The sequence below is a fragment of the Sebastes umbrosus genome, chromosome 8 (assembly GCF_015220745.1).
Source record: "Sebastes umbrosus isolate fSebUmb1 chromosome 8, fSebUmb1.pri, whole genome shotgun sequence".
Taxonomy (NCBI): Eukaryota; Metazoa; Chordata; class Actinopteri; order Perciformes; family Sebastidae; genus Sebastes; species Sebastes umbrosus.
Window position 1 is genome coordinate 33,815,072 of NC_051276.1, and position 15,164 is coordinate 33,830,235.

Consider the following 15,164-nt stretch of genomic DNA (forward strand, 5'->3'; position numbering starts at 1 on the left):
CAAACCCTGAATGTTCACCAATCCCCAGCAGAACCGCGGGAATAAAGCTCATCCCAAAACTTCTCTCCAACTTTGAAAAGAGCCTAACCTCCAATCGACGGAGCAGCGGGAGTCGACGGCTCTTTCCTTTAAGCCGCCGAGCTGCATCATGCTCTCTCTCATCGCCATTATCATCCACAAAGTCAGCGTGAGCCATGCATTATAGATGAGACACATCTTCGCAGACAACAGAGGATACGTGGCAATCCCTGCTGATAACACACACGCCTCGCACCACCTTTCTCTGCACACACACACACAGCTGCAGCCGTCAGTCATGCTAACCTGGTGATGTCCCCTGTGAATAATACATGAGCAAATACCCATTAGGCTTCACAGGCGGACCCCAGATCCTAATTCTGTGAGCGGACGGGAAAGAAATCTTAACCGGTGATACTAGAGAGGTAAAATAGGACAAGACAAGGTGGGTGCACCTACCGCATGCAGAGATCCCTCGTAGACACAAACTCCTGGGAAGACAGAGAGAAAGAAAGATAGCATTAGAGTCCAGTCATCATCACACCTTTACTATGTCAGGAAACAGGGATTATGTAAATCTGTGTGTCGCTGCGTACGGTCAAACTCTGGAAGAGGTCAATATACGAGAAAAATGGTGAATAATCCAAGAACAAATATTATAAATCTCCTTCACTTGAAGCAAAGCACAACACTTTAAAAGGTCACATGTTGTAGGTAATTCAGATTTCACTGACATATATGAGGTTGTGTCTGGAAGGTAACCCACATATTATGAAACTAGAAAACCTAAAGAATCCATCGGTACCAACCATGTCATACTAGCATGTCGTGAAGGAGGTTAAATAACGCTGAGATGAACAGAACCACAGGGGGAAAGTGGAAAGGACACAGCTGACTTTCACCTGTGGTACCTGAACACCTGATACTCCCAATCAGAAATCAGTATTGGATCTCTCTTGTTTTGTCTTCCAACTCCTTAAATTGGACATTTATCCACATTTATAATTCAAGAACAGCTACAGTATAGAGCTTCTAGAAATTAAAAAACAGAACATATGCAGCCTTTAGACTGAAAGCAGAGCGCAGATGATTAAACGTTAACAGACGGACGGACAGACGGACTCACGCCTGAGAACCAGCCTGAGCTTCACAAAACCAGACTGCAGAAATCTGAGAGGTCTCAGGGGGGAAAGTACAGCAAGAGGTAAACATTTACTGTAATGGTTCTGGTCCACAGAACAAGAGTACAGTTACAGTTATATCCTCACACCAGAGAGAGCGAGAGAGTCTGTTTACGCTGCTGCTGCTTCACGCTGTCGTCTCTTTATCGCTAAAGTTCACAGCAGACTATAATCTGTCTGTGTGATCAGCTGTGGGCAGATATACACAAATGAAAGCTGTGGAAACGGTTTTCCAAAAAAAACAATTAACAGCTCAGATTTGAATGAATCTTTAACTCTCTGCTTGACTCTGAGGCTTCAGTTAACACGTTAAACGTTAATACCTTTTATTAAAGAGCATGCATGAAGTCAATGTAATCCAGATTTAAACAGAAAAGGATGGATTATATTAAGATGTGGTTGATGCAAGTGTGCGAGTAGAGATTCCTGGCACAACTTCACCTACTTGCAATGTGCATGGAAATACTTGGCACTATAAATAAATGATTTTATTGTGAGACCAGCAGCTTCAGCTTTTGCCAAAATGCCTCACACGTGACTTACTGGGCAAACAATAGAGGTAATGTTCTGTATATATAATGTAGTTAAAGAGTACAAATCTTCATCTTAATTCAACATACATATTTTAAACAGACACTATGGAGTTACTCCAGTTTCAAGCTTTTGGTTTTGTGGACATGAAGCATGTCATTGGATGTATTTCCACTCTAATTAACAATTATATAACAAACATGACAAGTATAAGCGCATTTAAAGGATAAAAGAAGCTCCGTTTTATCTTTCGTGGCAAAAGCGCTACTATGTTGTCGTACTGTTATGTCATGAGGTTGGTTGGCTCGGCTGAGAAACAATAGTAGAGACAGTAGCTGCTTCTCATTTCCTGATGTTGTGCCTCCTCGTCTCCTCGATCCTCCGGCTTGTTACCCAGAAAACAACTCAGTGCTCCATCTTGAAGGATGTCCTAATAAATGAAGTCTCTCTGGTGTGCCAAGCGTGTTGGAGAGCTACGATGGCCAACGCGAAAATGCGAATGGCCCTCTCTTGAGCCAGTTGTTGTAAGAGTAGCGTAGGTCATTTAGAGCAGAGCCAGTGGGAAGTGAGTGGTGAAGCAAGAGAGAGAGAGCGGCGGCGGCAACGACAGGGGCGAGTAACGTTATCGACTACGGCCCAAGCAGGAAAAGTTAACAGAGTTGAAACATGGCGGTGCAACACCCGCTCCTTATATACATATAAACGTCTCTTTCTAAGGTAACGAAAACACAACAATTCTTATTTTCAGGCGGTTATACGCTAAAGAAAACCATTTCTGCCAATAGATCCCCCTACATGTTACACACTGCACCTTTAACTCTGCTCTTATTCAACACATTCCTTCATGTTTTAGTTGTGACAGTTTGACGGGGGAAAGACATTTGAATGGAGGTTTGGTACATGGTGGAAGATGACGGAGGGATACAGAAACCTGAGATAATAAGAAAGGTTTGCTCTGTATTCTTTAAGCCCGTTTTCACCAGATGATTCGTTAGTTAACAGAATCTGGAGATATCAAACTCTTCTGATGGTTTTCTTGTTAAGTGCCTCATCAGTTTGTGATAATCGTGCTCTAAGTGAGTTTCATCGTGGAGTTGTTCATCTCAGCCTGGAAAGAAACACGCATCAAAGAACATCACGAGAAAGAGAAAATACTGTATGTAGGCCTCCCTGCACATATTTCACCACAGAGAATTAGATAATGAAGCATCCATGGCAACTCGCAGACTCCCGTAGAGAAAACATCCACTTTTGGCAAACACCAAACTTTCACCACTTCACTACGATCACCCAGAACTGCTGCTGCCTTTATCAGCCTCACAATCAGTCACACAAAACATTCATTTAACAGGGTTTTTGAATGAGCGCCCTCCACCTTTCCTTCTATTCTACTGTGTTTTGTATCACAGAAAGCATTGATTTTGGTGATTTGCAGGTGAAAAGACGTCCAAACTTCTGTATTAAAACTGGGCTAAATTTAGTTTTTTACGTTTTTCCAGTGATTATATTTTAACTTGCAGGTAAGACATGCATTACATTGAAATATAGTCATTTAAATGCAACAGTTGTATGTATCCTGCACATTTAAAACACCTTATTTAACCCAAATGTTTCATCTTTGGACCTGCAAATCACCAAATCAATGCTTCATGCAGTGCAGTCAAAGGGAACTCTTATTTAAAGAGGACCCATGCTGGGATACGTTCAGCTACTTGCCTCAGAAATATTCAGGCTCATTATCAACTAAAATAATCTCCAGGTGAGTGTATATTAGAACCTGGAGATGCTCAGAGACACATTCAACAGACTTATTGTCTGAGTCGACCTGTTGTGCATTTTCACATCCTTAAATATCCAAACACGTCTGTGAAAGCGATCCCGCTCATGGCCTCCGTGCCATTTAAATATTCATAACTCTGCATCAAATCTAAAAAGGTCTGCCCGTGCACGGCTCCAGTATTCCCATCAGAGGAGTTATAATGCACACGAGTGTCAGGAGCTGAATCTAAAGCAGCTGTTACTGAACTGACCCATTCAAGGCTTCACCTCGCTCGTCAAATCAAACTCAGGCTTGTTAATATCACAATCGGGTTCCTGCGGGAGCGAGGCGGGCTGCGTGTTCAAGAGGCTGGCAGGTGAATGTTTCTCCGCTCACGTGCAACAGCCGCAGCAGCAGCACAACTTTTTTTTTTTATTACCAAACTCATTAGCATCTTCTCTCATCCATCTCAGCAGGCATCCAATCTGCCTGGCAGCTTCAATAAGATTCAACCTTTTATAAAAGATGCTCCTCCGCCTGCTTCCGCTGAATACAGAGCACGTTGGCGTTGGCAACCGGAGCAGAGTAGTTATAAAAGTTGAAATGTTATCGACATTAAGTGCTGCTCGATGGATTGGACGCATGCTGAGATGAAGAGAGGAGAAGTTTAGCTCACGTGTTGCTGATTTCTTTACTGCCTGTTGATTATTATCATCTCTGACCAGACCAGGTTATTATCTCAATCACAGGACATTATTTAGGATGAATATTGTATTTTTGAGGCAAGTAACTGAACGTATCCCAGCATGGTTCCTTTTTAAATTAGACTTTCTCAAACGCTGTGAAGTGTGACTGACAACACCGTCTCACGGCAGGTCATGAAATAGTCATGAGCCTTTCTTTCGTGATGTTCAGCACGAGTTTCAACAACGTATCTTTTCAAAATAAAACTACTTAGGTAGGTTTAGGAATAGATCGCAGTTTGGGTTAAAATAATACCGGAAGTGGCGTAACTTAAAGGGACTCTGTAAGAATCAGAAATTGCTTGTTAACAGCGACACCTGTGAACGTTAAGTCAACGAGAGTCAGCGTCCTGTTGCTCGCGCTTATGCTCGCTCTACATAGACATGAACGAGCATCGATCAACACAGTGAGGAGACACACGTCAGCTAAAAGCACAATATCACTCTATATTTCAGCTGCTTGGCAGTAATGTTAGCTGACCAGACGAAGGTCTCTCCATGAATCAATGCTGATCCTAGTGTTGGCTTCTCCTGCTTCAGCCTCCAGACCGTGGTCAGAAGGAACAGGGGAGACACCGGAGTTTTGGTGGGAGACGATAACGTTACTCAATCCGGAGGCCGTCACTTCACTCAGCAGCAAGAAACAACACGGGAAACCTCTGTTGGTCTGGAGGAGCTACAGCATTTATTTCTGCACAAACGTCCACTGAACATTCACTAGATATTCTCAGAGCTAAACTAACCCTTCTGCTGTGTGTAAAGTGCGCGCATGCACGTGAGAGGTGGAGCGAGAGAGAGCAGAGACTCCGGCCCTGGAGACCAAAGATACGGTCTCCCCCGCGTCCTCTGACCGCGGCCAACACTGTTTAACAGACGGGCTTCAATAGATATAACTTTGCGGTTTTGGTGCTTCCGTGTAGTTTGTGTTGGAGTCTGAGTCTGAACACATGCAAGCGCGCATGGGATAAAGATTTATACGTGTATGAAGTTACAAACAGTCCCTTTAAGTACAGAAGTTATGTGACAAAAACTACTGAGTTAGTTTAAGGAAAAGATCACGATTTGGTTGAAATAAATCCGGAAGTGGTGAGACTTAAGTACAGAAGTTACGTGACAAATAAATCAACGTTGACTTCTGGTTTCACACGGGACACCAACAGCGGTCTCATGGGTGAAAATCTGGTGTTTTTCCGACCCTCTCATCCATAGGTACAGTATAGCTGGATATATTTATCTTTTTCCTTTATAATTTCACTTGAAACTGATTTGTTCATTTTGCAGTAATGTTCTTAATTAAATGAGAAAATACTCCGTACTTTTGATTGTCACAAGATTATACAAAAATAGGCTTTACCATGTGGTTATTCCATATAGACTATTTATCTATTGAATTACCAGAAAACATGTTATGTCGTGATATACGTCGTTATCGAGATAGAACATTGACCATATCGTCCAGCATCACTGAAAAACTGTAAAAACTTTCACTTTTCAACCAAATTTAACCTGCAAATCACCTAATCAACACTTTGTGGACAAATCTGAGTACGAGTGCTGCTTTTCTCACCATCATAAACAGTTAAATATCCACTTGATGATGAATACTCATTCAGAAATCCTACCAAATAGACTAAATATTTGAAACTTTAAATGCAATACGTTTCTCTTCTGGGAAATTCTGCACATCCTGAAGCTGTTATGGTTATGTTTCAGTGTCCTAACTCTCCATGATGAAATATAGTCACTGAAATGCTGTTTAAACAACATCTGTAACCTTAAAAACGTTCACTTTTCAACCAAATTTAACCTGCAAATCACCTATCCAATGCTTTCTGGACAAATCTGACAAATCTGCAGCTTTCTCAGCATCATAAATTTAGTTAAATCTCCACTTGATGATGAATACTTCATCTCAGATGGAGGACACTCATTCAAAAACCCTGTTGAATGAATGTTTGTGTGACATGAAGGAGTTATGCTGGTATGGGTGATTATAGTGAAGTGGTTAAAGTTTGACAAAGGTTTTCTTGTATTAGACTTTCTTTAACCGACTCTGTAGTTTGACTTCACTTCTATCTCACTAAGAATTGATTTGCAGGTCAAAAGATGTGAAGATTCCTAGTCAAATTTGGGCTGAATACATGTTTTAATACATCTAGGATGCATGCAACTGTTGTTTCAACGGCATTGCAATGGTTATATTTCAGTGTTTTAACTCCACGTTGAAATATAGTCACTGAAATGCTGTTTAAACAACATAAGTAACCTTAAATACTTTCACTTTTCAACCAAATGTAACCAGTAAATCACCTATCCAATGCTTTCTGGACAAATCTGACAAATCTGCAGCTTTCTCAGCATCATAAATTTAGTTAAATATCCGCTTGATGATGAATACTCATTCAGAAATCCTACCAAATAGACTAAACGTTTGTGTGATATGAAACTTTCTGCAAACCCTGAAGCTGTTAAGGCACAAATATAAATCTGTGCTTTCACTCCTGCAACAACAACCTGCTCAGGGGGTCTCAAAGCATGGTCCCGACCCCCTCCAGGGGTCTTTGAGGGACTTCCAGGGTGTCCTGGGCAACTTGAGGAATGAATGACATTCACTGACTGCTGCTGCCTGGATCAATGGAAATGCTCCAAATAGAAAAGATAAAGCACAACTTGCACTCCCAGTTACAAGACTCTTTTTATGATGTGTGATGATATTTGTGGCTCTAATGTGAGTGTGATAATGATAATGTTGAAGTTGTTTTCTCTAGTGTACTCTGTAAGCTCATCAACTTACAAGTTGGTTTATAGACTGTTGTAATTACAAATTGCATATATGAAAACAGCCTTAAAATAAAGTACAAAAAAAATAATAATGTGAGTGTGCATGGTGGTCCCTGATAACCCCTGACCTACATAACAACTGGTTAAAAAAGAAAGCAAAAAATCACCCACCATGTATCCCAGTGAGGATTCCTGTCAGAGCTCCAACAAACATCCACCATGCACCCTGCATGGTCGCAGCCAAAAAGGGCATTAAATCCAAATCCAGTCAAAAAAAACGATGTGTTTATCTCTCTAGCTCGAATCAGAGCACTTCTTCTTCACTGTGCATTATACATGTCCCGATGTAAGGAAGAAGAAAAACAACCAGGAGAGATCCAGGCACCAGGGGTGAGACGGAGCGCACCGGGTCCGACTCCTGAGCGTTGCGCTCCGGACTGGAATGCAGCGCAGCAGTCCTGAAACCTGGAGAAGTATCCACCTCCTCTTCTTCCTCCTCCTCCTCCTCTTCCTCCCTTTCCTTCTCCGCCTGCTCTCAGGTCTTTTGCACAGAAAACTCTGCACAATAAAAATAAATCAGCACATGCAACCTTGTCCTCTCCTGTCCTCTCCAGCAGCAGCAGCTCCAGGACGCTCTCAGAGGCGCAACATGACGACGCGGCGGTCCGACTTTCAGCGCTCCTGCAGCGGATGTTTGAAGTGACTTCTTGCGGTGCAGCCGGTGCAGCCCCCACCACCTCCTCTACTTCTTCTTCTTCTTTTTTCTTGTTCGTCTTCCTCCTCCTCTCTCCAGGAGGACGTCCCACCTCTCCACTGCTGCACCTCCTCCTCCACCTCCACCTCTTCCTCCTCTTCCTCACAGATATCATAATCTCACATGATGTTGGACTCTGGGGGATTAAAACATGACAACATTTTTTATTTATTTTTTTATTTTACACAATTTAAGACTATACAACATAACAAAAAAATAAATGAATAATATAAAGTGCAGGAAGAGGCAAAAAAAACACTTAGCTTATCTGAAGCCTCCACCTAGAGACAATATTAATATAAAGAAATAATATTAATATAAAATCATTTTAATCCAATTTATAGCTGCAAATCTGAGTTTTGCAAAAATATTAAATTCCCCACAGTGTCTCTGTGGAGTTTGTTCTCACTTTATCACACCTAAACACAGTTATGTCTTTATAATATTCCTGTTTTATGGTGTGTTATAGTGACTTTATCCCCTGTTATGTGATTATTAGTCTCCTGTAGGGTGACTTTATTTCATCTAATGACATTTTATCCTCTAATGAACCTTATTACAGTGACTTTAGGTGTCATATATTGTTATATATTATTCAAATTATGAGGCAGTGGTTGCTAACCTCCCCTCCACCTCCTTCACCCTCCTCCTCCTCCTCCTCCTCCTCCTCTTCCTTGCAGATATCATAATCTCACTGGGGATTAAAACATGACGGAGTTTTTTGGAGGGAATTAATGTAAAATCATCTTAATCCAATTTATAGCTGCAAATCTGAGTTTTGCAAAAATATTAAATTCCCCACAGTGTCTCTGTGGAGTTTGTTCTCACTTTATCACACCTAAACACAGTTATGTCCTTATAATATTCCTGTTTTATGGTGTGTTATAGTGACTTTATCCCCTGTTATGTGATTATTAGTCTCCTGTAGGGTGACTTTATTTCACCTAATGACATTTTATCCTCCAATGAGCCTTATTACAGTGACTTTAGGTGTCATATATTATTAAAAATGTTCAAATTATGAGGCAGTGGTTGCTAACTTCCCCTCCACCTCCTTCACCCTCCTCCTCCTCCTCTTCCTCCTCTTCCTCGCAGATATCATAATCTCACTGGGGATTAAAACATGACGGAGTTTTTTTGGAGTTTTGCAAAAATATTAAATTCCCCACAGTGTCTCTGTGGAGTTTGTTCTCACTTTATCACACCTAAACACAGTTATGTCTTTATAATATTCCTGTTTTATGGTGCGTTAAAGTGACTTTAACCCCTGTTATGTGATTATTAGTCTATTGTAGGGTGACTTTATTTCATTTAATGACATTTTATCCTCTAATGAACCTTATTACAGTGACTTTAGATGTCATATATTGTTATAGATTATTCAAATTATGAGGCAGTGGTTTCTAACCTCCACCTCCTTCACCCTCCTCCCCCTCCTCCTCCTCTTCCTCGCAGATATCATAATCTCACATGATGTTGGACTCTGGGGGATTAAAACATGACGGAGTTTTTTGGAGGAAATGAATGCAAAATCATCTTAATCCAATTTACAATCTGTAAATCTGAGGTTTGCAAAAATATAAAATTACTTTTTCCCCACTGTGGAGTTTGTTCTCACTTTATCACACCTAAACACAGTTATGTATTTATAATATTCCTGTTTTCTGGTGTGTTATAGTAGCTTTATCCCCTGTTATGTGATTATTAGTCTCCTGTAGGGTGACTTTATTTCACCTAATGACATTTTATCCTCTAATGAGCCTTATTACAGTGACTTTAGGTGTTATATATTATTAAAAATGTTCAAATTATGAGGCAGTGGTTGCTAACCAGGGGTCAGGACCCTCCGAGGGTAAGACAACTATATTATTCACATAAAATGATGCTTTTAAAAAAAAAAAATGTTTTGTAATTTCCTCATTAACTTCTCCAGGCCTCTAAACATGATTAAAATGAAGACAATATGAGAGGAGAAAATCACTCTTATACGGGGAGTTTTTGTGACCTTATGGTATTTTATGTTTCATAAAGTATGACTAGTTGCCCAGAATAATTCCTGTCAGCATTATGTGTGAAAGTCAAAACTTTTTGAGGAAAAATGTGAGTTTTACAGAAACTTCAACATGTTTTATCACCTATTCATTTATTAAAATATTTATATTAAGTTTTTGGAGCAATGCTATCCTATTTTGTGGTACTCATCGTTGTATCCTCTAATGAGCCTTTAGAGTGATGATAAAGTGTCATATCTTATTAAATTATTAAAATTATAAGGTAGATACTTATGAAGGGTTGGAAAACTATATTATTCACATAAAATTATGCTTATTTTTTTAACTTTTTAAAAATTTCTTTAAACTATATGATTCGAATTAAGACAATATGAGAGGAGAAAATCACTCTTATACTCACTTTATCATACATTTATATGGATTTTTTGTAGTGACCTTATGGTATTTTATGATTTTTACATTAACTTTAACCTGTTTTATCACCTATTGTTTTATTATAATATTTATATTACGTTTTTGGAGCAATGCTATCCTATTTTGTGGTACTTTAGGTGTGATATATTGTCTTTAAGGTATCTATTTATTAATCCTTTAGGGACTTTGTAGGGCTTTGACTGAACTGTAGTTTTTTATCTCACTAAGGTTCCCTGAATATTTCTTTTTCTAGTATCTACACAAGTAAACGTTGGGAGAAACTGATGAAATATTGAACTGATAAAGGGCTTTTTATTACTTGTTGAGCCATTAAAATATTCAAACTTGTGTGTGATGTGTTTAATTTTCACTTTATTCTACTTTCTATATTATTTGATGTCACTTTAATCACATTAACATGTTTTAATATTGAGTTTATAGCAACTTAAACCTACTTTAATAGTAGTTTTATCCCCTTTACATCACTATCACGCTCCTGGTGGCAGCTTATGGTTACTTTATCTTACTTAACGGCATTTAATGGTTACCATTATTAACATGAATGACACAATATAGTGCATACATGTAACTGTGAGTTGAAGTATTCTCGTGCTACTCGTGTTTTATGTTTTATCTGCCATGATAATAATAATCCTATCTATAGGGGCTTTGTAGAGCGTGTCCAGTGAATATTAATAGTATTACAATATGATTCTTTTCATGCATATTATAGCTGCAGGGTGTTTAATTCAGCTGATGTCTGTATAATAGCTGCAGAGTATTATGGGATGTGTGTGTGTGTGTGTGCAGAGTGTAATGTTTAATCAGAGGGAGTGCAGGCCTGAGATTCCTCAGTGTCACATGGCAGAAACCTGATCTCCGCTCGGTCCTTTTGTCCTCTGCCAAAAACAGGGATCACCATCAGTTTTTTCCTTTGAACAAGTTTTCTTTCTTCCTGCTGCTTTAATGCTGCTTTAATGCTTCTGCTGCTGTCTGCAACCCTCAGACTGTTTAAAACCAGCACCCAGATCTGGGTAGACCTGGACCTCTCCAGTCTGGGATCCGGACCAGAAATCAGTCAGAATAATTAACGTTTCCTCCGTTTCAACCGTCATTATTTTGACGCTTCATGTGGAGTCGGCTGCTAATCCACCTCAGACTTTATTCTCACGTTGAGGTCACATTTAATAAGGAGGTCAAACTGAGGTGAGGTGGGTTCTCCCTCATAAATCTCTGGTTATCACACTAATAATAAAGAAATAAATAACTTCAATAAGGTGCTTTTATTAAGTTATTTGATGTTCAATCCATGTTCAGAGATGAAAGATACTTCTGCACTTTTTTAATCTTTCTTTGTGCTTTTTAATTAGTGTGATTGGAAGTTATGTTGACTTAAATTATTACTTTGAATTAACTGTTTGTGATCATGTTTTTGGGTAACTTTAGAGGAGATTATAAAACGGGAAAACAGGAAGACAAACGTCCACTTTAATATAACGTTAGTGCCGAACTTGTACAGGAAAAGGAACACTTTATATATTTGTTAACATCTGTAAAGGTGCACATAGACACTTATATGCAATGTTGTTATATTGTTATTATTATTTTGTTTAATTTATATATTTATGTATGTGGCAAATCGTTATTTTCTTGACTAATCATTTAGTTGTTTTGTCTGTAAAATGTCAGAAAATAATAATAAATGCCCGTCACAGTTTCCCAGAGTCTGTGATGACGTCTTTCAATGTCTTGTTTTGTCTGACAAATAGTCCAAAACTCCAACGTTTTCAATTTACAATGATGTAACACAGAGAAAAGCAGTCCATTTTTTGGTAGTTTTACTTTAAAAAATGACTCAATTAATTAATTGATTATGAAAATAATCATTTAAACTGACTAATTGTTTCTGAACACAAACCATCCAGTAAAACTTGGTCATAAAAAGCCTATTGTTTTCTTTAAATTTAGGTTAGAGACATTATTATTTACTTAATATAATGTGAGGTGACATTTTATTGCAATTTTTTTTTGTCTTCCCAGAGGTCAAAGGTCAAAGGTCAAAGGTGCAGCTCAACAAAATGACCTCAGTTGTGTCCTAATGAACCCTGCTTTGTTACGATTTGTTCATATCATGTGTGACATAATATGGAATTGTAAATATATATATATGAATCTATTATGTTTTCATATATTAGAAATATAATTTTGCATGCTGCAGGTTTCTTGGTTTGGAGAGAAGACCCCTTTGAGGTCGCAGAAAGTCAAGTCAATATTATTTATTTAGTCCAAAATCACAACTTTGCCTCAAAGGGCTTCACAATACTTAATACTTGGAAAAGGAAAAACCTCAGGAGGAGCAACAGAGGAAGTAAACTTCTTCAAGGACGGACAGACATGTAAGGGACGTCTGAAATAACAATAATAAAACGGCACTACCAGAACGACATTGTCGATAGATGTCAAACAGAAAACAGGCCTGTAAGAGTCAAACTGACAACAACAACCATCCTGAAGCTGCTGCTTGTCAACAGGAAACAAGTCAGTTTCATCATTTTTACTATTCCCCGGTTTCCATTGACTCTTCCTATAGTTTCTCTGTTCTCTGCCAAATAAATCCTCTTACATTAACTGCTGCAATAGCCTGATCTCCCCACAGAGACCAAAAGATGCCCCAGTCTTACACTATATATCAACCTGAACAGCATCAGAGGACCGGTGTTTAACTAGCTGTACACTAATTCAATACACAGTTTGAAAAAACATCTTGACTCTCGCTGTGGTTCGGGACATCAAATATCAAATGTTACCTTCCCAAAGATGTTACGAACACCTGACGTTGTGTGGAGTGCAGGAAAAAATGCTTGTTGGGGGTTTAAAGAGCAAATCTTGACCTTAAACAAGTCCCCCAATGCCAGCTACAAGATTATTAAACTACAACTGTTAAAGCTTCAATTCACTGGTTTAACTTCAGGCTTCTAATCCTAAATATGAATTAATAAAGACGCCATTCAATTCAGGAGAAACAGCTGCAGGAGCTTAAACTCAAGGACTAAAATGAATGAAAAAATTAGCTATACTTTGCATTTATGGGAGAGTTAAGACGTCACACACTTGCTGCTACATCAGGATGAATCTGATGAAGTGATGAGAACTTTTCAAGGCCATTCAACTACACTTTATAAATTATAGAAGAGTACGTCTCTAATACACAAATCAATAACCATGTTCACTTGAGTTGATGGCCCCATGCACGTCTTTATGAATTATTGAGTATCTGATGAAGAGCAATCTAACTGCTTCTTCAGCAACATTGTTCATATTTCTGATGATTTTAGTTGCAACAAGTTGCAGGAAACCTTCCATTCATCTCCACAGAGGTCAGCAGCACTGGCTGTGTCTATACTGCCTCCTGGTGTTGAGATGGCAGTACTACATCTAATACTAATCACTCCAAGTATGGACCACAATAGATGGCTAAAGGTATGCTGTCATTCTAAAACTATTACTGTGCTGCTCTAACAGAGTTGGAAGCACACCATTGTCTAAAATAAAATATCACAGTTTGGTGTGATAATAACATAAATTCATATTTTATTGTTATTTTATTAATCACTTATTTTATTGTATTTAAGTTGTATAATTTTGTTTTTTATTAATCACTTATGTTATTGTATTTAAGCTATACATTTTTTTTTATTTTATTAATCACTTATTTTATTGTATTAAAGTTGTGTCATTTTATTCTATTTTATTATTTTATTCAAACACTTATTTTATTATATTTAAGTTGTATAATTTTATTCTCTTTTGTTATTTTATCAATCACTTATTTTATTGTATTTAAGTTTTATAATTTATTGTTTTTTATTAATCACTTATTTTAATTGTATTTAAGTTATACAATTTGACTATTTTATTATATTATTAATCACCTATTTTACTGTACTTAAGTTGTCATTTTATTCTATTATATTATCACTTATTTTATTGTATTTAAGTTGTATAATTTTATTCTTTTATTGTTATTTTAGTAAGCAGTTATTTTACTGTATTTAAGTTTTATAATTTTAAAGTTATTTTCTTAATCACTTATTTTATTGTATTTAAGTTGTATATTATTTTATTAATCAATTATTTTATTGTATTTAAGTTGTATATTTTTATTCTATTTTACTGTTATTTTATTAATCACTTATATTATTGTATTTCATTTTTAGTTTTATTCTATTTTATTAATCACTTATTTCATTGTATTTAAGTTGTATAATTGTATACTATTTTATTTTATTAATCACTTATTTGTTGTATTTAAGCCGTATAATTTTACTATATTTTATTAATCACTATTTTACTGTATTTACATTGTATAATTTTATTATTTTATTATTCACCTATTTTACTGTATTTAACTTGAATAATTTTATTATTTTATTAATCTAGTTTTTACTTCAGTTTTATTACATTTTTATCATTTTATTGTCCCACATGCATTGATCTCAAATTATTAAATTGCTGAATTGTTTCTGTCTTTCTTTCAGCTCGTCAGTCATCTGTGAAGCAATTTTGAACCGCACTAATCTGTTTGAAAAGTGCTATACTAATAAAGTTTGATTGATTCTTTCTTTTTAAATCACGAATGAATGAATGTTTTCCCTTCAAGGCCGTACTTCATCATATTCAAGGACATTTTAAATCTACAGAATCATATTCATTCATACTTTACAAGGTATTTGCAGGTTTTAGCAACTCAAAATTAAACACTTTCACTGCATCTTTTTTAATTAATATGAGATAGAAAAGTTAAAGACCACATTAAAATGAGGATATTTCTGACTGAACGAGGGCTAATTGAATTAGAGATGGAAAGAATTTAAAAATAAATTAATATTTTAAGGCCATGAGGGTGAAGAGCTGGATTTTAAATACTTTTCTTCATTCAGGTAACACTCAAACCTTTATTGACCTCCAGAT

General features: G+C 37.2%; 1 protein-coding gene across 3 annotated transcripts in view; it reads right to left on the bottom strand.

Moving 5' to 3' along the window:
- Nucleotides 1–7,772, bottom strand: part of fras1 (Fraser extracellular matrix complex subunit 1) — a 314,451-nt gene extending 306,679 nt beyond the window's left edge. For all 3 annotated transcript variants that reach the window (XM_037777425.1, XM_037777424.1, XM_037777423.1), the window contains exons 1-2: nucleotides 7,185–7,772; nucleotides 478–509 (exon numbers count right to left, since the gene is read on the bottom strand). In XM_037777425.1, the coding sequence (XP_037633353.1) occupies nucleotides 478–509; nucleotides 7,185–7,266 (114 nt within the window). In that variant the 5' untranslated portion in view covers nucleotides 7,267–7,772. The remainder of the gene's footprint in view (nucleotides 1–477; nucleotides 510–7,184) is intronic.
- Between the last annotated feature and the right edge of the window lie 7,392 nt (nucleotides 7,773–15,164).